General features: G+C 41.0%; 1 protein-coding gene across 2 annotated transcripts in view; it reads left to right on the top strand.

Annotated features, from left to right (window-relative positions):
* The first annotated feature begins 463 nt into the window (after positions 1–463).
* Positions 464–25,473, top strand: part of LOC309388460 (uncharacterized protein) — a 47,260-nt gene continuing 22,250 nt past the window's right edge. The window contains exons 1-6 of one of the 2 annotated variants that reach the window (XM_081945786.1): positions 464–918; positions 8,831–9,121; positions 10,638–10,889; positions 12,469–12,549; positions 16,691–16,774; positions 19,706–19,789. In XM_081945786.1, the coding sequence (XP_081801912.1) occupies positions 762–918; positions 8,831–9,121; positions 10,638–10,889; positions 12,469–12,549; positions 16,691–16,774; positions 19,706–19,789 (949 nt within the window). In that variant the 5' untranslated portion in view covers positions 464–761. The remainder of the gene's footprint in view (positions 919–8,830; positions 9,122–10,637; positions 10,890–12,468; positions 12,550–16,690; positions 16,775–19,705; positions 19,790–25,473) is intronic. The other variant, XM_081945787.1, reaches the window with a different exon arrangement.

The following is a 25,473-nucleotide window of genomic DNA, read 5'->3' on the forward strand; positions in this document are numbered from 1 at the left end:
TTCATCTTCTGTGGAAAAGAAAGCTAATCCTCAGAATATGTCACATTCAAAATAATACTCACTTGCCTGAGCAGTTTGCATTGTCCTTGTTGGGATTTTCCCATTTTGTCTTCTTTGTTAGCTAACATGAAAATAGTAAGGTGTGTCGTGTAGAATTGGGGAAATAGAAATAGGAGAGGAAAGCTATCTTGATTCTTGTCTCCAGTGGTCTCTGCCCACCCAACAAGATCATATAGAAACAGTATGTTCTGAGTCCTTTCTATTAAACTACCATCTTGTGGGACCCAGGAAATGTCCCTTCTCTGCCACTGTGTCTGCCCTACAAATGGGATAATCTTGATCCTGCCGGGCTTTAAAAACCCTGGGCTCTTCCCTTGCAGGAGCCCTTGGTGGATTCTGTGAATTATTGTCCCAGGAGCTACAGGTGTTATAATGGTAGTTTTTTTTCCCTCTGGTTTGTTCGATTGCTACTACTGAGGTCTTCTTTGCATGCACTCAATGTTGTTAAATTAATCATTCGATATACATTGACTGAGTAAGCAAGGAGAGAGGAGAGGAGGAACGGCTAGTGCGCGGTTCATTGCTGCTGCTTTTAGAAAACGTCATGCCATCCGACAGATTTGAGAAGAGCTGACAGACCGGATAGATCGCTTTTCGAACAGACTGGGGCTGCTCTCTACTCTGGCACTGAGGACCGGCAAGGTTGAAAGAGGCGCCCTCACAGAATAAAGCATAAAGGATTAATATGAAAACTTTCCTGGATGATCGGGCAAAGAGGAAGGGATGACCAGCTTGTTTTGTCCCTTCGCCCATTTTCGCTTTCGATATTCATTCAGTATTCAATTCCGAATATGACCATCTGGAAACGTCGCCTGTGGCCTCTCCTGTGGGCAGCAGCCTCGCTCTGTGTTGCGAAAGGTAAGGAGAGTCTTCCTTTTCTCGCCCCCCGTCCCGTCCCCCGCCGTTATTCTCCGCCTCCGGGCTCACATCTTGGCTTGGCTGGTCGGAAAGGAGTCGTTTCCAGCGGAGCCTTCTTTACAAACGAGCCTCTCCATTACCGAAGAGGTGATTTGATAGGAGTCTCTCCATACAGACGACCTAGGCATCCTCCTCGGATGCCAGGTTGGATAGGGCGCAAACTTTGAAGAAAAAATTATACAAATATGTTGCAGGGATTTCATGACGCACCCGAGGCGCCAAGTCGCTCTCTGCCGCTCTAGGGCTGCCATTGGGGGCAAGGCAAACTCTTGAGTCCTTCCGTTTCTGGAGGACTAAAAAGTTCCCAAAGACTAAACCCGGAGGGCACTAACTCTACCACTTATAACGCTCTCCCCACAGCAGTTCTGGAGGGCCGATAACAAAAACGTCCCATATCAGCTAAGAATACAAGAGGCCATTGAAACCCCAGCTCGTGTTCTCTTCCATTGTTACCTGGTAAAATACCGGGAAATTCTGATCTCTTCTCTGTAGAGCGGTTACCAGATAGTAATTAATTAATAGGATACAATTTCTTTGAATGTATCTAAATTCTGCTTTACTGTCTGTAAAGTTAGGCAGACTTAGCCAATGTGATTCTGTTATTCTATTATCTCAGCACTAACTACACACTACTTCTTCTGCTTGTTCTGCTCTGGTTTATTTTATTTCAGTGGTTTGATTTTTAATTTTGGCCTGTGACGTAAAAAAAATAAATATCGAAAGACCAAGCGTCCATTTTGTCCTTATGGCAAGGGAGGGGACAGAAAAAGAAGGAAACGGCGAGAGTTCAGGGTTGCGACTTGGTTGCAAGTGGCTTGTATTTTATTCGTCGAGACTTCCGCTAGAAACGCTTAGGAGTTGTGTTAATAGCGCTCACCGTTAATGGAGTTACCGTTTATTTACTTTTCATGACATTTGTTCCCTAAACTATCCACATTGGCTCGATTCACCCCATCCTTCAGGTTAAAACGCTAGTTTGTGAGACGGGTAGAAATCCACTTTATCCTTAGCTGCCCTGGTCTTGCTTTCTCTTCCCAATCTTAAACGAAATAACAGCCGCAGCTATAGTGCGAGGGCAGAAATAAATGATTGATTGAAGGCTACCCAGTAAGCTTCGGGACTGGAGGATGTAGAACAAGCACAACGGACTTTCTCTGGGCAATTTAGATAACAGGAACGATGCTGCATCACACCGTGTCCAACCAAATGCATTTGGTAAACTCCAGAAAGCAACAACCCTTTTTCCATCATTGGGCAAAGGATTTCAGGGTTTAGTGACCCTAATCTAAACAACAGTGTTGGCAATGAAACATCAGAAAATCTGTGTCTAGTCTAGACCAAAGTCACTAAACCTTGAAACAATACATACTTACTAACCCTGAAAGCCTAAACCAGTATACAATATAATACCTTCTATTGTCCACCTCCAACAGCTGAAGTTTAGGGCATGCTACTTTGGATGATTTGACATTATTTTCATATTTATATTCTGCCTTTCACTCAGAAATGTTCATAGCACTTCCTACTCCTATCTCACCCTACAGCCACTCAGTCAAGTAGGTTGGGGTAAGAGATACTGGCAAACATAAAAACCCTCACACTAGCTCGTCCATTTTATGTTTAATGCCATTTTATGCTTAAAAATCAACTGAAATAACATGGTCTGGACTAGTTTACACTTATAAAGTGCATTTTTACTGAAGGGAAAATAGGAAAATCCCTTCCAAATTGGCTTTCATTAAGAAGAACTTCATATTTTAGCTGCAATAAAAAATGATTTAAAAATGTTTTATGATAGAAACTTTGTTCAGTTGCTGGTACACCAAAGTTGGATTTATTTAAATCAAAGTAACTTAATTGATGTGTAACATAATCAAATAACAAAAAAAGTTCTGCTTTCTGATGTACGTCAAGTGGATTTTATAATTTTGTTAATTTATTGCTTCTTTATTTATAGCCTGCCTTTATTATTTTTTATAAATAATAATCCATATATAAGGCTGACTTTAATTATAACTATTATACTTAAAGGACGTAATAAAAAAGTTGACTTCCATATGTGTTATCTATTGTTAAAGGTACTTTGTAACTTAAGAATATCTGATAATTTCTGCTTTAAAACACTACATTAGATTACTTGCTTGAAAATTAATTTCTTAGGAGAGGGGTATCAACACTTCCTTTGTGAAGTCTCACTGATTATATGAAAATCATTTAATTAATATTACTTTAACTAATGGTATTGTTAATAAGAAACCAATACTAATGGAAAATAGATAAATTTCGCCTTCAGGATTAAGGGACTGGTATGGAATTCTACAGAGATCTCAAAAGTATAACTGAGCCCAGTTGACCTTCCATCGTTCATCAATACCCTTTTGATCCCCAACCTGGGGGCCTTTTACCAGGTTTGCCTCTTCCTGGGTCGGGATGCTCTATGCCAGACATGTCCAAAGTCCGGCCCGTGGGCCATTTGCGGCCCGTGGGGGCGGTTTAATACGGCCCTCTAACAGCCCTCCCTGCTCTGTGTAAATGTGGCCCTCCACGGCCCTCCCTTCTGATTGAGGGCGGCAAGCAGAAGACTGTCTGCCACAGGAGGGAGGGCGGTGAGAGGGCCGCATCGGAAGCTGGCTGGGGAATTCTGGGGGTTGAAGTTCACAGGACTTAAAGTCGCCAAGGTTGAGAAACTCTGTCCTACAGCAAAGGTACCTGTCATCCACAGGCCAGCCTAAAAACAGGCAAGGTGACTTGCTTGTAAACTGGTCGGGCCACATTCGTACCAAAGAAAAGGGGGAAACTTCTGTCTCCTTTGGGGGGGGGGAGAGAAAGGGCGCCTTTTGAGGAAACGAGAGACCAAGCCTCACGGGTATCGCCGAAGAACGGGCGCCGTAGCCTTCGCAACACAGGCTGCGAAATGGGCAAACTACCAGGTGGCGCAGGTGCAGTACGTGAAGCACGGGGCAAAGGGATACTTGTAGCTTCTCCGCCGGGCTCGGAGAGATCTGGCAGGTGAAAAGCAAGGAACCTTTCCCCAAGGTGGGTTGGTTTTTTGTTTTTGTTTTTTTTTAAGGAAGGAAGGAGGAAATATTCAGCCACGCATTAACTTCTCTGCTTGAAGAGACCAAAGAAAAAAGAGGAGATGGCCCATTAAAGCTCACATGAGCAGCTATAAACAAATATCGGAAGGTTTTTAAAGGGTATCAATAAGCGTACGTGTGTGCGCGCTCGGATATTTGCCGCGTCTAAACTTTGGGGAAGTTTATTAACATTTTAGCGATGTAGAGAATGAGAGGTGCGGGTGAGAAGGAATTGAAGGGGGTAACTCAAGTTCCCGGTTTCTTTCCTTGGGCACAACAACAACAAAACTCACATATTTTGCTTCCGCTTTAACAAAATAATGATTCATTGGGAAAATGGGGCAGTTTCACCCTTCACATTAGTGCAGGTAAGTTTTTTATAAAAATTATTTAAAATACATTGTGAAAACTCAGCTGTCAGTTGATCTTAATGTTATGAAATGAAAACTATGCCATTTGCAATTAACTTGGCATAAAATAATTCATTTGCATTTAATGGTTCAAAGAATGTTCGGAAAAATGTTCGGCCCTCCAGCATGTTCACTTCATCCAATATGTCCCTCTTTGAAAAAAGTTTGGACACCCCTGCTCTATGCACAGTCACTCATGCCCTTGTCCTTTCTCGCCTGGACTACTGCAATGCTCTCCACATGGGGCTGCCCTTGAAGAGCACCCGGAGGCTTCAGCTGGTCCAGAATGCAGCTGTGCGGGTTATTTTGGGGGTACCTAGGTGCTCCCATGTTACACCCCTTTTAGGCAGCCTGCACTGGTTGCCGGTTGTTTTCCGGGTGCAATTCAAGGTACTAATTATCACCTTTAAAGCGCTCCATGGCTTAGGCCCAGGGTACCTGTGAGACCACCTACTGCCACCAGTAGCCTACCACCGTCCAGTGCGATCCCACAGAGTTGGCCTCCTCAGGGTGCCGTTGGCCAAACAGTGTCTGCTAGCGACCCCCAGGGGGAGAGCCTTCTCTGTGGGAGCGCCTTCCCTCTGGAATGAGCTGCCCCCGGAGCTTCGCATAATCCCCGACCTCCGGTCCTTCCGACGTGCCCTAAAAAGTTGGCTTTTCCAGCAAGCCGGCCTGGCCTGTTAATTTTATCTAATTTTTAAAATGTTAGTGTTATATTAATTGGGTTTGTTTTTTGGATTGTTTCTAATTTCCTTTTAACTTTTGTGATATGTGTTTTTTAATGCTGTACCCCGCCCTGAGTCCTTTGGGAGAAGGGCGGCATATAAATCCAATAAAAGAAACAAACAATAAACAAACAAAAATCTGTCAATTCTTGCCTTTGGATAACCCCAACGGCTTTTGGTGATCAGTTCTGACCACTTTGCAGAACCCAACTAGAAGAACTTAGAAGCAAGGATTTGACTCACTAAGCAGAACACTTCCTAAGAAGTGTCAGTTGTTTTAGATGAATTGAGTTCAGGCTTTTCTAGCACATTCTCCATTTTCTTCATCACCCAGAATTCAACATTTACAAGAAACGCTACAGCATTTGAGTGGTGGGACTTCCCCAAACTGCTCCAAATTACTGTCTTGGTTTCAAACTACTGCTCGAATAATGTTTATGTGTTGTAACTACAGGCTGGTTTTTCTGATTTATCTAACCTATTATGATAGTTATTTAAAACTGGAAAGTTTGGACCTTATTTAAGATGCTTTTAATTGGTTTAGTTACAGCAATACTTGTACTACTAAAGTTTAGTAGTACAAGTATTGCTGTAATATGAAGAAAAATGTTTCTCTAAGGGAGAGAAAGTAAATGCCCACAGCATATCTTTTCAGTTCAATAATGGATTATATGGGATATTCTAGTACTATACTAACCTAGTACTCCCACTAGTATTAGTAGGTTAGGAATGAATCAGAATAATGTTCTTGGGTCAGCAGAAAGAGAAAAGTTTGCAGAAAGTTGTTACAAGAATTAGTCCCAGCTGTAAAGTTTGAAAAATGGGGAAGTGAAAGTGTATGTGTGGGTAGACCATCTTCTTCAGATGCTAGCCCTGTCGCTGGTGAGGTTTCTTACCATATAAGGATTCCTAAGTCAGCAGAGGAGGAAAATAGAACACCTTCTTGGAAGGCAGAAGTACTACACTGGGAGTTTCCAAGTGTAGTAGAAGTCCCAGAAGAGGAAGTGAAACTCCAAGGAAGAAGCAGAGAGAGGCTCAAAGTGAAAAAACCCTTAAAGGAGTGAGAAATTCCTGAGAGAGAACAGGGGAGTGAAAAACCACAGCAGACAAATTTGTTTTTGGTGCTCTCTGAGCATGGTTGTTTTGTTGCAGACATTTCATTTCCCAACTAGGTAACATCATCAATGAATCATCTAACAGTGATGATGATGCTTATTTGGGTAATAAATCATCTGCAAGAAAACAACCAAGCTCAGAAAGCACCAAGGACCCCACAGTTCAAATCTGAGTTGCAAATATTCTCTTCTATTGGTACAAACATGTTTGGTATATTAATGGAACAATGTGACATTGTCTCAGGTAACAAAACTTCAAAACAGTTTGATTTTTTAAAATTACTGCCTATTGCAGTGATGACTAACGTTTTTGTCCTCACATGCCAAAAGCATGCGTGCTACAGCCCCACGTTCCCCTGCCCCCCTCACGCATGCGCGGCATAGACCCAAAAATTAGCTGGCTGGCGGGGGGAGTGTGTGCATGCATGGTGGAGCTGAACTGGGGTGACAGCTCGCATGCCCACAGAGAAGGCTCCATATGCCACCTGTGGCACACGTGCCATAGGTTTATCATCACGGTCCTAGAATCTTACAGGGTATATATCTACTAGGTTAGACAGTTATAGCTTTAGTTTGGCAAGATTCTGTCTATTAGGTATAAGCCAGTGATGTCAAACTCAAGGTCTGTGGGACAAATCCTGCCCACGATGAGATCAGATCTGGCTCACACAGCCATCCTGGAAACTGTAAGGGACTGACCCACATTGCTTCAGCACAGCCCATGCCATTCCGACAGACATGCGTGCGCACAGGAGGTGGTATGTGCACACGTGTACAGGCCCAGTTCTCCGCCGCATGTAGGACAACAAAAGTACTCTGTGGGACTACAGTAAAAAAAAAAAGTTCAGACCTCCCAACTTTGTGAGATTTTTTAAATGAGAAGTTGAAAGGGTTAAATATTTTCTTACCATAGTCCCACAGACTTTTTTTGTTGCCTTGCACATGGCAGCAGTGAATGGAGCTGGAAAGCAGGTTAGTGAAGGGATGTGGCTGCCGTGTGTGTGTGTGAGAGAGTTTGACATGGGTGGCCTTGCTTCGTCCTCTGTGTGTGTGTGTGTGTGAGAGAGCGAGAGAGAGAGAGAAAGAGAGAGAGAGAGAGAGAGAAAGAGAGAGAGTGTGAGAGATCCAATCCAACCTCAGAGTGTTATACCAGAGCTGGTGGTGGCAGTGGCAGCACTTCAGTGCCTGGCCGATGGACATTTCTCACTTGGGGATGGGGAGGATCTGGGGGATCCTGGGGAATCATCAATCCTCATTTGTGGTGCGGGGGACAAGGTGGAAGGCAATCTCCCCCCACCAGACCAGACCAGCCTGGTGGGAGTAGAGTTGGAAACCAAGTGGCAGCTGAGGGCACACCGTCTGCAGCTGTCCCACCCTCTGCCTTGCCTCACCTCACCCCTTGGGATGAGCCTCTCATCCCCCACCCTCCCTACTGGAGACTCGTGGATTCCCTCCACAACCCTGCCCGGCCACCACAGGCACCACCCACATGAGCAACGTCAAATTGCCGCAACCCGGGACACGCCCAGTTGGCTGCGACCACCCCAGCCATGCCCCTGGAGGACAATCACAATGCTGATCTGGCTCTCAATGAAATCGAGTTTGACACCCCTGGTGTAATCAAACAAAGAATTGTATTTAATTGGCTCTAACTCTCGTCTTTGGGCTTAGGCCTGAGAATCATCCTCTGAATGCTGATAACAGAATTGGGGTAGCTGAAGCTCTGTTTGTATTCATTAGCTGATCATAGTTGGCATTATTATCTACCTAAAAGAATCAAATTCATAGCCAAATATTTTTCTACACAAAGAATAAAGAAATGAAGTAAATCCAATTCAGAAGAAGGGCTTTTGGTGCTGTGTTTTACTTGATCATTTCTGAGAACTCAGGACACCGCAGTTCTCTCTTCCCATAGTTAAAGTCCTGTTTCCCTTCTATAAGGAAACCTATGCAAAACAGGACTTATGAGGTTCCGCCTTCTTATCATCACATTTTCCTGACATCCCCCTTGATCTTGATTGTATCCCTCTGTTAAAGCAACTTAGCATTGCATTGGCTTTTTTGGCTTCCACCACACACAGTTCCCTCATATTTAATTGGCAAGAGACAATGTGCTCCTTCTCCTATTTCTCATTTTTGTTCCTTTTTATGTTCAGCATTTCAGAGTTCTCTATGTATCCACGATGGCCTTTGTATATTCCTCCCATTTTTACCTCTTGTCAAAATTAGGCAACTATTGTGTTTTTGGAACCTTCCCATCTTCAGAATTTAAAGCCATTGGAACAATCCTGCTCTTCTGAAGTTCTATATGCACACCTGACCCTTCTTAGTGCCTCTTCTGCTTCATTTTACAATTTCTGGACTGCTGGTCTATTATATGTAAGCGAATGTCAATGCACAACTTCTTATTCCCTTTCTGCATTTTTTACAATATGCTTACGTTAAAAGCATAAAATGTGATAGTTATGATAAAGCTGATTATCACAGGCAGCTTATTTTCTATTTTTCTATTTCTTTGATTGTAGATTGCAGTAATCGTATATCCACAGTTGGTGTTGAAGGAGAAGATGGTGTTTTGTCACCACCAGTTGCAGGTGATAGCAACCTAACAAGAATTTTGTGGAAGAAAGGAGGAAATATAGTGGCTAGCTCCTGGGTCAGTTTTGATCCGGGAAATGAAACACAAAGACTGAGTCTTGATTCTTCCTCTGGCAATTTGCTCATCAAAAACCTTTCAAAAGAGGATACTGGATACACAGCAGAACTTTTCATTAATGAGAAAATCGAAAAAATATGTTTTGATCTGAAAATACTAGGTAAGTAGCAATAGATCGATCCTATACTAAAGAGGCATAAAAGTTCTACTTTCATTTTAAATTAACATTACATGAATGCTTATATTATTACAGTGTAAAGTAACATGCCATATTCTGTACTGGTGTAACTATAGAAATGGATATTTGAAATTGTAAAACCCAAAATAATTAAAATAGAAATTATTCACTTTGGTCAAGTCTTTGTGTACTGACCTGCTCACTTACATGCACATGACGGTGGTTTAGTGGTTTTATTGCCCAGCAATTCCCTTTACCAAAAACCCAGAACTGTCCAGCCAAAAGCAAACCAATGCTAGTCTACAGAGCAATGGCCAATAGGTCCACAAGGCTCATTGTTCCCAAACTTCCCAAAGAAGATAAGTACACCAGGCAAATTAAATCCGCAATAGAGATCAGGAGGCAAGAAGAGTCCAGAGTCCATAAGACACAATAGAAAGCAAGGTAGGAATCACAAGGACCAGGAAACACGCAGCTAGGAAATGAACCTGTTGTTCCCAGCATTGCTTTCATCTGTCTGCTGTGCTAAACAGCCAGCTTCTGGTGGATCCAATCAAGAGCGACAAGACAGAAAACCACTGGAGAAAAAACTGTTCTCATCTCCATTCCTAACTATTCATTAGGTCTGAAAACAATGATTGGCTGGCAGTTTCAGATCATTTTCATGGGTTTGGGTTGCAACAGAAGCAGCCTTGTACAGAACAGTTGGGCATATCCAAAGTTGTGTATTTATCAAATTTAGACACTGCCCATCTCACTCTCCAAATGACCCAGGGCAGTACAGATAAAACCATATAAAAGAGTTGTAATTAAAAATAGAATTAAAATGAAATGCATTTTGTCTTTGAAATACCAATTTCTACCAGGTATTCATCTTATCTGGTTTCTGAAATACGCATTTCAAGATAATTACACTATAGTCTGATAAATAGCAAACATCAATATTACCTTCTGTAATTTGATGATATAAAATTAATGTTATTAAAAAATAATCAAGCCTAAAAAATTGTGATGCTTGAATAAAATGTATTTTCCTTTGGTGATTACATCAAATGCCAGGAGTCCGTTGAATACATTTTTTACATATAAGTCTTAATTGTTTCCTTCACTAATGATTGTTTTTTTTAATGCCTGGCAGACAGTTGTGCAGCTAAATTAAGCTACCTGTGAACATTTAGGTCTTGGTGCCATCTTAATAATTCATTAAAAAATAAAATCATATGCAATGAACAGTTTTATTTACCTGATGATCAAAGTCTTTGTCCACACAATCCAATAATTTAGAGTTTGAAAACACTTTGATCATGAGAGAGGCAAAGGACGTATTTTTATTTTGAGTAGAAAAATGAGTACCTGTTCAAAGAAGTGCACATGTGTGTGTGTGTTTGGCTAAAAACCTAATTTAAACGAAGCCATAGAAATACTGTCATGTAAACCTTATATGTGTAACTCAATCTTATTTTTTATTTGTCTCTTCGTCCTTCTCTTGCATCTTCAGTACAGCCTGATATAAACTGCACTGTTAACAATGATACCATTCAATTAAGCTGTACATCAGCAAGTCAGGATCTACCTCTGAGATACTCTTGGGACTACATCAGAAATGAAGAAATAATCTATGTGAAGGATTCGGTTGTTCTGCTTCAGAGGAACTCAAACCATTTTCAGAAAATTACATGCTATGTTACAGCTTTCAACTCAAGTGCCAGCATTTCCTTCAATTGGAGTGACTGTATTAAACCAGTAGAAGGTAGGCTTTGGGATGATTTATGGATTGCCTTAAAACTGTAATAAATACTAGAAAATTCATTGTTCAACAGTACGGTCATTAAGTCATGTGACCTCACCCAATTTTATGACTTTTTTTCCTGCAGTCATTAAGCAAATCACCACAGTTGTTAAACGAAACCTCATGTGACTATGATTTGCGATTTTCTCTGTTAGTTTCCCCCATTGCTTTTCCTTGTTGGAAGCCAGCTGAGAAGGGCACAAATGCCTGCGGGATGCTGAAACTGTTGTAAATATGTGATGACTGCCAAGGACCCAAATCACAATAACATGGCGGCAGAATGCTATGACAGTTGTATGTGCAAGGACTAGTCATAAGTCATTGTTTTCAGCATTGTTGTAAAGGTCAGGTTAGATAGTTCTCAACTTATGACAACAAGTGGGGTCAGAATTTCCATTGTTAAACAAGACAGTTAAGTGAATTATACCCAATTTGGTGACTTTTTTGCCACAATTGTTAAGCGATTCACTGAGGTTGTTCAGTTAATCATGAGGTTGTTATGTGAATCTGACTTCTCCCATTGACATTGCTTGTTGGAAGCTGGCAGGGAAGGTCACAAATGGTGATTACATGACCCTGGGACGCTGCAGTCAGCATAAGTACATGCCGGTTGCTAAGCAACCAAATGTTCAGCATATGACCAGGGAAATATTGCAATGCGAGGACTGGTCTTGAGTCATTTTTTTCAGTGCTGTCGTAACTGATTGGTCACTAAACGAATGGTTGTAAGCCAAGGACTACCTGTTGTCTATGGTTTCCTTTCAGATTTATGAAATGACTGACATTTTGGAAATGTTCAGTCACTAACTATTCATTTCCAACCATAGCAAAGACAAGCTACTATTTAGGCTAAAAGAAAAGAAATAAACGAAGAATGTAAGAATCTAAACGGAAAGGGCACATTAAAAGGGGAGGGGGGGCTTCATCCAATAATTGAGGCTGCCATCTTGACCTGTTTGCCTCCCCCCTTTCACATAGTGGATGCTGTAGAATTAAGGATCTAAGCTTCAATACAAAAAAATATTTCTTAAGCCTTCAGAACTATGGCAAGAAAGATCGTAAAATGGAGCAAAATTCACTTAACAATGGTCTCGCTTAACAACAGAAAAGTTGCTTGCAATTCAATTCTGACCATAAGTCAAGGACTACCTGACAACAATTTAGATTCCCTGGAAGGCAGGACTCAGCACCTAAATAGTCCCTTCTAATTCTATGATTGTAGGAAACAGATTCCTCATCTTTGTTTGAATTATCTCATTTCAATTGTTATGTCTGTTTCTTCTATTATTATAGAACCTGAGGATATTTTCCCTCCTTTTATATGTACACATTATTGTGTTCATACCTAAATAATTGTTAATTTAATATTTTGGTACAAGTTTTATTCTGTTGTAATATAATTAATACTTGTGTATGTTGTCTGGAAAACTTGAAAGAATCAGCAAAAAAGCTAAATTTAACATTTTGGGCACACGCACATAAGGATGTTTTCTGATTTTAGATGACTTTCAACATAGTATTTTCAAATTTGCTTTTTAAGGACCTGATCATCAATCAAGAAGTAGAATACCTTTAATTGGAATAATAGCTCCAGTTCTATTAATACTTGCCTGCTGCATAAGTAAGTGAATTTTTTGCAGTTAATTTTTCTTTTGCTACTCTCTTTCTGGAAATAAACATGGAATTCTGAATTTTGTTCTGAGTTCACAGATCCAGACACATACAGATAGCTAGCAAGCAGAAGAAAAGCTGCTTAATACTGTGTAAACATAGGACAAAGTACTATAGTTCCAAGACTGTCTCTATACATTTTGTAAGCATATTTATCTAGAGCAGTGGTTCTCAACCTGTGGGTCAGGACCCCTTTGGGGGTCGAATGACCCTTTCACAGGGGTCGCCTAAAACCATCGGAAAACACATATTTTTGAAAAAATACGGAAAACATAAAATAATGTTATGGTTGGGGGTCACAATAACATGAGGAACTGTATTAAAGGGTCGCGGCATTAGGAAGGTTGAGACCCACTGATCTAGAGTAACCCAAGTGTACATTATGTAATGTATGCCTTAATTCTTAGAACTTAACTAAATGATTTAAATTTCTGCTGCTTTGCTTATACTACAAACTCTTTCACTGTTTCTCTCTCCACTTAGCTCTGCCACTACCTAGCGTTCAGTCCTGCATTTTTCTCTCTGCTTGTTCTTTTCTGCAGATTCTTCTTTGGCTTCAGCTGCCTCGGGCTCCCTCCTGATTCTACTCTTTGACTATGATGTGTCTGGCTTCTGCTTCCTTTGCTACACGTCCCATCGGATTGGCTCTCCTTATAGCAACATCTTCTGTCAATCTTAAAAGAAATCATCCTTCTGTCTACCTGATGTAATTGTTGCTTTTAGTTCTTTCTTTGGAAACCTACTGTATGAACAACTTGAAAGTAATTCTAAGACGTTTAAACTCCCCCTTTCCTTCTCTGCAAGTACCTACGTGTTTAAACTGGGTAGGTGACAGACCACTGCAGAGAAAAAATATTGACAGTGTCACGTGGCATTTTTTTTCTGATTCAAGGCAGTTCATCTTTCCATGTACATCATGCTCCAATGAAAAAGAACCTGAAATGTTTAAGAGTGGTATACTAACCATGAGAATTGGAAACAAGCCTCTTGAGTTCCCATATTTTTTGGAAATATTTTTATTTAATTAACTCTTCCAATGTTTACAAGAATTTTACCTCTGTGTGTGTGTGTGTGTGTGTGTGTGTTTAAAAACCATAAGCACAAAATCACAGGGATTTCTAAATTGGGGAAGCATTCTGTGGTTCCCCTGTTGTGGTCTGGCCACTCCCTGGTAACCATGAGTTTTTCTCAGTCCTCCACCACAGAGGGGAGTTGATGTCCTATTATGCTGCTGGAGGCTTGTGGGGTTTTGGATGGCGAACAACAGACTTCAGTTCAACCTTAGCAAGACCGAGTGGTTGTGTTTGGGAGTTAACAGGTGTTGAGAACTTGCCTTCTTTGGTATGGTCTGCCACAAACAGACCGGGTACACAACTGGGGAGATCCTTCCGTTCAATGAGCAGGTGGTAGTTGTAGCTAAGAGGCCTTTTACACAACTTTAGGTTGTGTGTCAGAACAACAGAGTTGGAAGGGACCCTGTAGGTCTTTTAACCCAGTTGCCTGTACAAGTAGAAGACATTATACTATTTCAGACAAATGGCTGTCCAGTCTCTTCTTAAAAACCTCCAGTGATGGAGCATTCACAACTTCTGGAAACAAGTCATTCCACTAGTTGATTGTTTTCCCCATCAGGAAATTTCTCCTTGGTTCTTGGTTGTTTCTCTTCTTGATTAGTTCCAACCATTGCTTCTTGTCCTGCCCTCAGGTGCTTTGAAAAATAGGTTGACCCCCTCTTCTTTGTGGCAGCTCCTCAAATATTGGAACATTGCTATCATGTCACCCTGGTCCTTCTTTTCACTAGATTAGACAAACTCAATACCTGTAACTGTTCTTCATATGTTTTAGCCTCCAGCCCTCTAATCATCTTTGTTGTTCTTTTCTGCACTCTTTCCAGGCTTTCAACATATTTTTTATTTTGTGGGACCAAAACTGGATGCAGTATTCTAAGTGTGGTCTTAACAAGGTGCAATATTCTAAGCGTGGTTTTAACAAGGCATTATAAACCAGTATTAACATTTCACATGATCTTGATTCTATCCATCTGTTAATGTAGCTCAGGATTGCATTGGCTTTTTTTGGAGACTGCAGCATGCTGCTGGCTCATATTTAAGTGATTGTCTATAGCTCAGTAGTTAACGACATTGAGCTTATCAATTGCTAAACTGATAGCCTGGATTCAAGCCCCAAGCGCCGTGCAAGGAGTTCCCACTCCTGCTCTAACTCCCGCCCACCTAGCAGTTCAAAGGCATGCAAATGCAAGTAGATTAGTAGGTGCCACTTCTGTGGGAAGATAACAGTGTTCCATATGTGCCTTTGGTGTATACCCATGCTGGCCACATGAGCATGAATTATCTTTGGACAATTCTGGTTCTCTCGGCCAAGAAATGGAGATGGAGCACTATGCCCTAGAGTTGGACATGACTTTTAGCACCAGGACTCCAAGATACATCTTGCAATTGCCAGGTTCCACCAATTCTATACCTGTACATTTGGTTTTTCTTGCCTACGTGTAAAACCTTACTTTTCTCTCAATTGAATTCATTTTATTAGATAGGGTTCAGTGTTCAAGTCTATTGAGATCATTATGGACCTTGAGCCTAAGACAGAACTTTGGGGGTACTCCACTGCTTACTTCCCTCCGTATAAATGTATTTCCCTTAAGGACTACATGTTGAGTGTGGTTTGTCAGCCAGTTACAAAGCCATATGGTGATGATGCTGTCTATTCCACATTTTTCTAGCTTACCAAGAAGTAGGTTGTAGTCTACTTTGTTAAGTGCCTTACTGAAATCCAACTATACTTTGTCCACAGCATTTTGCTGGTCCACTAATTTCGTTATTTAGTCAAAGAATGAAATAAGCTTTGTTTGACATGATCTCTTAGCTTCTAGTTGTAGCTTATAACTTTACTTTTTTCTAGGTGTTTACAGATCTTTTGCTTGGTTATCTTTTCCAGTGTCTACTCAAGTATTGAGGTCAGGCTGATTGGTCTGTAGTTTCCTGGATCCATTTTTTTCCGTTTTTTGAAGATGGAACTACATCAGCTCTTTTCCAGTACTCTGGTAGTTTCCCGGTGCTTTATCTTTGAAAGATATGGTTTAATGGTTCCAAGATTATGTCTGCCAGCTCCTTCAGAACTCTGGGATATAATATAATCCATCAGATCCTGATGCTTTGAATTCATCTAGGGTGGACATGTGTTCTCTTACCATTCACTTGCCTATTTTAAGTTGTATTCCTAGTCTGTCTTTTATGGTTCTATTTTTGGTAGCTTGGTCTATTTTTGTGTGTGTGTGAAGACAGATGCAAAGAATGAACTAAGCAGCTATAAAAATAAAAACACATACAACCTTTACTTTCTATGTAATTGAAATTGAAAACCTAATATTGCACTATACTATAGAATTTAATATGGTTACTGCTCTGGGATAGAAGCTGTTTTTCAGCCTATTTGTCCTTTATGGGTATCATAAATGAGTCTCAGTTGCACCCATTCCTAGATCAAAAGATTCCAAGGCACTCATGCCCTGTTCACCTCCAGAATAGATTATCAAAATACATGCTATATGGGCTGACCTTTAAGAGCATCCCGAAGCTATAGCCAGTGCAAAATATAGTGACGTGGACAGTTGTGTGCAGTTCTTGATCAGTACACATTACACCTCTGCTTTGTGAGCAGTACTGACTGCTAGTTTGCTTTCAAGTTCAATTTAAGGTGTTTGCAATATCCTATAAAGCCGTACATGGGCTGGAAGTTACATCTACCCATCAGGTCTTGCAAGAGAGGCATGTTATGGCTTCCATCCACCAAGGAATGTTATCTGACAGAACACAGGAGAACTTTTTCTGCAGCAGCACCTGCCTTTGGGGACATCATTCTCCAAAACATTAGGCTGGCCCCAACCCTGTGTTTATAACTTGGAATGAGTGTGAGACATTAAAATTGAAACATACTGCTTCTTGAAACACATGAACATCAACATTAAAATTGAATTAAAGAGTAAACCTTTACTGTCTTTTATTATGAGAATTCTCTTTAATAAATACTATTTAATGGTTTATTCTAATTTGACTCCTTTTGTTTTTTATTAGAGATTTATTGGGAGAAAAAGAAAGAAAATAAGATCCCTAATGAATCAGAATCTGCAAAGAATGAAAGAGGAAATTGTAAGGAAGGTAATAAGATTGTATCTGTTATTGCATTTGCATAATAACCTCTCCTTGCATAAATATGCCTTTGAGTTTCTTTTGAAATATTTGCTTTTTTACTTTCATTTGTTAGTGTATTGGAGGGTTCTAAGCGTCTTCTAAAACGATTGAATCTTAATGAATCAAACTGCATGCCACTATCCTCTGAACAACCTCCCCTAAAATGAAAGATTGGAGAGTGACCAGGATGGAAAATAATTGGGTCAAGTACAGGTAGTTTTTGACTTACAACCGTAATTGTGCTCAAAATTATGGTGATAAGTCGTTGTGGTCATTAAGTGGACCACCAATATAACCATGCCACATTTTAAGACCTTTTTGGTGGGGGTCATTAAGCAAATCCATTTTATCCTATGAGCATTTTTTGCTGGAAATTGGAAATATACACTGGAAACCAGTACAAAATGGCAAAAATTACAGTCAAGTGATTGCAGGATGCTGCAAATGGCGATTAAATTGTCAAGTGCCCAAAATGTGTGACCATCAGAACATTGAAATTGAGTCATTTTGGGGGGGGGGGGGGATCTGTTATAACTTTGACTAGTCACTAAGGAACTAGTCATTAAGCGAGAACTACTCATGTTATCTTTTTTTTGTGAGAAGGGGGACTTGTCTTCTTCAAGGTTGATGTACCCCTGTGTTTCCCAAGAATCTATTAATCACTTTTCCCAGGCAATCTTGTCATTACCACAAATTCCAGTTCACAGGCGTCAGAGAGAACCTTTTTGGCTTCTGAGTCACTACATTCAGACTGATCCCTCATAACCCCACAAAACATTGTCTCTGCATCAATATTGGACTTGCCCAGCCAATGTCCAGCTATAAGTGAATGTAAAAGATTTTAATCCTGTAGATGTTTTGCAATTTTATCAGAATAACCAATTCTGTTCCAACTTTTCCTAAAAGAGTCTATATCATAATCACCTTCAAGAACTCCTCAGTATACTGAGGCAGTTCCCCACTCCCAATTGCTGGATATATATATATAGTCCTTATTTAGTGACTGTATCAGGTGATGAAAAAGTAACTTTGTGACCAATTATTGCATTTGTAACTTTTGCAGACCACTAAAGTAAGATCATATGTATAGTTGTGGTTTCACTTAGTGACTGCTTTACTTCACCAAAATGCTGGTCCCAATTGTGGTTGCTAAGCAAGCACTACCTGTATAGGGAAGGACTACTTAATTAGGAGATCAACACAACTGCCCATCAAATCATTGGGAAAATCTCAAGCATCCTCTAGAAACAGGAAATCCATAAGTGATCTGAGGCAGATTAACTCAGTGGATCCCTGTATAGGTTGCAGATAATTATCTAACAAAGACTGACATCAGTAATCCTCACTTTTGGATCTCATCTGCTTAAAGACTGAAACCAAATGTAACATGTGGCTTCACGTCATGCCTGTACTTCAACATAAGTTCAAGTATCCTAGCACGTGAAATCTATAATCGGCCCAGTAGGGAGTGGTGAAATACAGTAACTCAAGCAGAGATTTTCTATGAGCTCTACTAGGTAAAGCAGTGCAGAAAATCAACTCTACATGAAAACTAGAACTACTTTTATTGATATTGGCTATAACAACAGAATCTTAAGATCTGCTTTTTCTATGCCTCCCAACCTTTTTACATGACAATGATCAGTGAGCTACCGTATTTTTCGGACTATAAGATGCACCGGTGTATAAAACACATGATTTTGAAGAGGTAAGTAAGAAAAATAAAGTTTTTGTCTTCCCTGGCTCCCAGGAGCACTCTGCAGGCTTCAGCAGGGCTGGGGGAAAAGGCAAAAATGCCCCATTTTTCACCCATTTTTCACAAAAATGGGATGTGGGGGCGGGGCTTCAGGAGGCAAAAAATGGCTGTATTCGGTGTATAAGACACACCAACATTTCCACACTCTTTTAAGGGGGGGGGAAAGGTGCGTCTTATACTCTGAAAAATACGGTATGTACCTGAATTTGCGTCTGGGAACTTAAATACTATTTCAGCCCTCTTTGACTAGGCAAAAGTTCTTGCATTTTTCTGTCAAAGTTGCCTTTCTTATTTTCTACATATAGTTCAGCACCAGAAGTATCATCAATTCAACATGACGCTTAAGCCCAGCCTCACAAATAAGAGCTTATATAGTAGAACCTCTGGTCACGAACGCTTCTGACCATGACTAAATAGGGTTCTGACACAATTTTTTTTGCGCCCAATTTCCTCTTCTGTGGCATTTTTTTTGTAAGTGCTAAATTTCCAAAATTAGGTTCAGGTCATGACCAAACCAGGTTGTGACCAAAGTTATGGAACGAATTATGTCGTGACCAGAGGTTCTACTGTCCATGGTTTTCTGCAGTTACAATATGTGGCTCTGTTAACCCGAAGAGCCTTTTATACTTCAATAATTTTCCAAGTACGTAGTAAATAATTTAAAGGATTGTTGTTTCTAATTTGCCTTTTCTATTTTGTGTTTATATATTCCTGAACAATGACATTGGTTCCGTTTCATAAACTGCTACATAAAGATACATGTATTTTTGTTTATTAAATTTATTTGTCACCCATCTCATTCAAAAGAACTCCAGTCGGCTTACATTAAAATAATTAAATAAAAATGAAACTACACTGGAAAATTAAATTGTAGTTTAAAAATGGGGAGGGGGGGAGCAGGATACACAGGGGCAGGGAGATGGACTTGCCTCTTAATTCATCAACCACCTTCAGTGTGACGCTCCCCATTTCGATCTCCAAGACATCAGGCAGAGCCAGGTTTTCAGGCCTTTATGGAAGGTCAGAAGGGTGGGGCCAGATCTCACCTCAGGGAATAAGACGATCTAAAGGGCAGGTGATTAATAAGTATGATTACAGTTTCAAATGGTTGCCTTTTTACTTTTGCTTTTCCTATTTGACAGAGAGTTCTGAGTTGCCAGAAGAAGAAAGAAAATCACTTACTGCACTTGAATTGGAGACTGTGGGGGAGGAAGAAAAAAGTGAAGGTGAGGAATGTTGTGTCACTGTCCAATAAAGCACAACAGAAAAGAAAATGAATCCAGAATGACAGAGTTGGAAGGGACATTGGAGGTCATTTAATCCAAGCATTCCATATCCATATCATTCCAGACAAATGACTGTCTAGTCTCTTCTTAAAAACCTCCAGTGATGGAGAGCCCACAACTACTGCACTGATTAATTGTTCTCCCTAACAGGAAATTTCTCCTTAGTTCTAGGTTGGATATCTACCTGAATAGTTTCCATTTGTTACTTCTTCTTTTTTGAAAAAAAGTTTTTTATTGGTTTTACAAAATTTTAAGGAAAGGGGTAGTGGGTATGGGTACAAATTTTGACAGCTACATCATGCAGGAAATGGTAGGTTTAGGTTTAGGTTTATTAAATTTATAGACCGCCCCCTCTCCCCCTAGGGACTCGGGGCGGTGTACAGACCGTTCGTGTATAAAACAACAAAACATAACATAAAACATCAGACAAAACAACGCACACATACCGTCTGTATATACAACCCAAACTAATTAAATAATTAAAAACAATTCTAAAACCAATTTAAAACCCCAAAATTTAAAATTTAGAAAGCCATCCAGGAAGGTCAGTAGTGGGTGTTCCCTGTAAGTACAATTACAGTTACAATTAGGCCAGGCCGGCTAGTCGAAACAGGTGGGTCTTGAGTTTCTTGCGGAAGGAGCGGAGGTCCAAGGTGGTTCTCATATCGGGGGGGAGGTCGTTCCAGAGGGTTGGGCCCATCACAGAGAAGGCCCTATTCCTAGGCACCGCCCGCCCGCACTGCTTAGCGGAAGGTACCCGGAGGAGTCCCTCTCTGTGAGAGCGGATTGGTCGCAGGGATGTGTGGGGTAGAATGCGATCCCGCAGGTAACTAGGTCCCGAGCCATGGAGCGCTTTAAAGATGACAATTAGCACCTTGAAACGCACCCGAAAAGCCACAGGCAGCCAGTGCAGCTCACGCAGGAAAGGTGTTACATGGGAGTACCTAGTACTCCCCATAATAACCCGCGCGGCTGCATTCTGAACCAGCTGGAGCCTTCGGGTGCATCTCAAGGGGAGCCCCATGTAGAGAGCATTGCAGTAATCAAGACGGGAAGTCACCAGGGCATGAGTGACTGTGCGAAGGCGTCCCGCTCTAGTAGGGGGCGCGATTGGCACACCAGGTGAACCTGGTGGAACGCCCCCCTAGCCACGGCTGTCACATGATCATCTAGCGACAGCCGGGAATCTAGGAGGACACCCAAATTGCATGCCCTATCCACCGGGGGCAGTTGTTCCCCCCCGATGGCCAGAGATGGAACACATTGGCTAAAGCGGGGCGCCGGTAGCCACAGCCACTCTGTCTTGGAAGGGTTGAGCTTGACTCTGTTGTCACCCATCCAGACCCGCACGGCTTCCAGACACCGGGACATCACCTCGACGGCTTCGTTGGGGTGGTTTGGGGTAGAGATGTATAGCTGAGTGTCATCTGCATTCTGGGGGGGTGGAGGAAGGCAAAAATGTCCCCGTTTTTGTGAAAAATGGCCCATTTTTCACCCATTTTTCACAAAAATGGGATGTGGGGCAGGGTTCCAGGAGGCAAAAAATGGCTGTATTCGGTGTATAAGACACACCAACATTTCCACACTCTTTTAAGGGGGGGAAAAGGTGCGTCTTATACTCTGAAAAATACGGTATGTACCTGAATTTGCGTCTGGGAACTTAAATACTATTTCAGCCCTCTTTGACTAGGCAAAAGTTCTTGCATTTTTCTGTCAAAGTTGCCTTTCTTATTTTCTACATATAGTTCAGCACCAGAAGTATCATCAATTCAACACAGTGACGTGCGGTGAGGTGTATGACTGGTGAGGCTGGTGATGTCATCAAACCACATGGTTGCTCCGATCACACGGGCGCAGCCTGACCGGAGAAGTTTCTCTTTTCAGAAATGTCAGAAAGGGACAGGCAGGCTGCCACAGCTCCACTGAGAAGACATTTCTGAGAAGAGAAACTTCTCCTTTCTCCTCCTCCCACCCCCCATTCCTTTCTAGCACTGATGATGTTACCTAGTCATTTTTTGCATCGGGCGAGCCCGGATCCTTGCAAGGGGAATGGGACCATGTGTGCAGGAGGCTCCTCAGCGCACAGCCTCAGATTAGCTCAGCCGCGGTCCCCTTCCCCTGCACACGTCCCATTCCCCTCCTTCCTGAGCCAACATGAAGGGGACTGCAGCTGCACTGATCTGAGGCTGGAGCTGAGGAGCCTCCTGCACACGTGGTCCCATTCCCCTTGCAAGGATCCCGGGCTCACCCGATGCAAAAAATGGCAAGATCGGCGCACTTAGGGCTGCTGCTGCAATGTCCAGGGAGGCTAAACCAAGCCGCGCGCCTCTCCCAACCACTATCGCGGCTTCCCGGAGTAATTTTTTTTATTTTCATGATGAGAGCGGTGAGGCCCTGCCTCCCCTGACTGCACGTCACTAGTACTACTTATGGACAACCTGCTTCAGAAAGCATGAAAATGGGAAGCATTTGCCTGTAAGCACACTTCCACTAGCACTGATGATATTACCTAGTTTGGGTAATAAAACATATGCAAAAAAAGAACCAAACTCAGAGAGCAACAAGGACCCCCACCCCCATCCCCAATTTTAACCCTCAGCTACAAATATTCTCCTTTTTTGGCTAGTTTAATTTCTCAACTTGGTTAACAGTGCGTGTTTTATTTATATTTGCTTATGTTTTATGGTACTGTTGACATTTGTCAAATCTCTTCAGCAAAAAGCCTTCATGTTATTTTAAATCCAATGCTTGCTTCTTCATAAAGACTCTTGAGTCTGTGTTGTAGTATAAGCATGTTCTGTATTTCACAATTGAAAGGCTTTTCTGAAAATATTATAGATAATAATGAAAAATGACTTCATTCTTATTTGTCCTTGAAATACAAGTTTAATGTTGATTTCTGAAATAAGCCTAATGTGTTTTTTAGCTGAAAACAATAACTTTATACCTAGCTTAAAAGCTATAAAATCCTGATAATTTCTTAGTTTGTGTTTGTCATATAGATATCAAATACCTACTTAACTCCAAGTCTGTCTTTTTATAGTTGGTGAAGGAGATGTTCCTTTTAGAGAAAGAGAAAAGAAAGTGCGCCCCCTTTCCATGTTTGATTCTGTTGAATCAAACGGAAGTACTACTGTGCCTACAACAACTACACTAAGAAAAAATCAGAGTAGCGAAGACCTCCTGCGCGATGGCCAGGTATTTTTGTGGGTTTTTAAAAATCTTGATTTCTTTATATACCAAGAGAAGTATCTAAGTCCATTTGATACAATAGGCATTGATTTTAAAAATCCTATTGTCTTTTAATTATTATCTGAGATCACCATGAAAGGAAATTGCTCCATTTCTCACAACAATTGAGCAAACAATAGAGATTACTCTGAGGTGTGCACCCAAATGCAAGTAGCAGATTTTCATCATCATACGTAGAAGAAAGGGACTCTCCATCTCTAGAGGAGCTCTTATATACATTCTGTGCTTTATCTTGTTCTTCCTTCTCTTCTTAATCACATTTCTTAGTGGTGGGAGAAAATTAAAAATCGCCCTTTCAAATGCTGTCGTGGAAGAGAACCTCTAGGAGCAGCTAAAAGCATCAGAAACGGGGGTAGCGGGTGGGGAATTGTGGTAAATGTGAGCTTGTTGCCAAATACCTAAAATGCAGTCATATGACTATTTTATAACAATCAAAAAGGGGATTTTATAACAATCAAAAAGTGCCTTCTAGTCCATTAAGCTTTCCGGGGCCATTTTAACTCCTACTGATCATTAAATGACTGGCCATAAGCCAAGGACTACCTGTACATTTTTTCTGACCACACAGATACTAAAATAGAATTTGTCACTTACCTCTTTTATTCTGGTGGAATTGTGGCAGAAAAGATTCAGCATCTGCTCAATTTAAAGGTATTATGACTGTAATACCTTTTACATAATTATGTCATTGTCAGCTTTCCAAATACCATCCAAAATTAAATCAGAGTCCAAGGCAAAGTATTCCTCAAAGTTCCAATTTATTAAGAGCAACATGTTGGTATATCTGTGGAAACCCGAATCTGAGCTTCCTGGGCTTCCCCACCCAGTTGAAAGTTCATGATCTTGCCCCCACACCCACAGGTCCATCACATGGTCCAATCTTCCACTGCCACACTGGCAGTTCCACCCATCCAGTTCTGGTCAGGTACAGAGGTATAGAGAACAAAAGATGACCTTGGCTTTCTAGAAAGGAATTTATTTTGACAACAACACACTCTACTCCTTACTATTCCCCCTCCCAATTTCCCACTATTGAAACAGCAGAGTAAAATAAGAGAGAGAGTGTGGCAGACCAAAGATCCAGAAAGGAATATGACTGCAGGCCCGACAGTCATTCTTTCTCATTTGATTGTGTATTGTGTTCCGTGGTAGGTGGTTGTTAGCTTTGTGGGGTAAACCAGTTAGGAATACCAACCCTATGAATTAATTCTACTTTTTTGTAAACCTACATTGTCAGATTCTTACATTCTGAAAATACAGTCCTCCTCCCTGTTTTATAGCATGAGGAACTAGGGAGGATCTCTTCTCTTGCAGCATCTCTTTGGCCTCTCTCCCAGGTCGTTTCCACCTATCATGACAGAGGCACTCTTCAATTTTCACAGTTGGAAACTTATTTACAGTGAAGTAAGCATTTAGATTTGAATCTGTGGAAGATGTTTCACATTGCTATGAAACATTTGGAACTGATGCATCTACAACTGCTTCTCAGTGGCCATGCACTGCCAAAGAAAAGCAAAACTCTAGAGAGTGCAGTGAACAGACCAACTATCAGTAACTCTGCTGTACCAGCATTGACACATATTATAATTTCAAGGTTGTGGGTATGGGTATGTGTCATCTTTCTATTTGGGTTCTTTGGAATTGTGTTCTCTGCTCACCAGGTCCCAGAAAAACTTTGTAATAATTGGACCTTTATATTTTAGTGATTCTGGGGTGGTCAAGAAAGCTCCAGTTGCTGGTTGTCTCAGTTTGACAATAGTCTTGTAGCCTCACTTTCTTCTTCACAAATATTTATGTTCCAAGTTTAGGATTAATTTATCCAAATGTGCAAACACTTCAATTGATGGCAAGCTGGCTCTGCCTGTCATCTCTTCTTGGCTCTCAGTTCAGGAGGTTCAAGACATTCAACAGAATCTTCTATCATATATTCTTACAAGATTAAGTGGGCAATTTTAAAACCAGTCTTCTGTCCCAGTCAACATATTCTGCAATTTCTTTTAACTCTGAAGATCAAATTTTTGTTTGTTTCTTTATGGAATGTGTATTGATTTATTATTTCTGTGTCCTGTATTACTGTGTATGTCAATTAAAGGTGGGTTTACAATTATTTCTTCTTGGTCCTGTGATTGCCCCAGAAGTCTGTAGCTTAAAATAACCCTTTCCTATTCTTTTGGTTGTATTTTGTTATCCTGTACAATCAACACACCTTTCTCTGGTGCAGGTGTCCCTTTCAGCTATTCTCTTTCCATTGGATCACTGAGTTGTCCAAACCCTGAGGATTTTTGACAGCTTAATGCTACACAGATGGAAAGAGGGTTGAGCTTCTGTTGAAAGAGCTCAGTAGATAATATTCTGAGATTTTGGACTACTTA

The sequence above is a fragment of the Natrix helvetica genome (genome assembly GCF_964273705.1).
Source record: "Natrix helvetica genome assembly, chromosome: 2".
NCBI lineage: Eukaryota > Metazoa > Chordata > Lepidosauria > Squamata > Natricidae > Natrix > Natrix helvetica.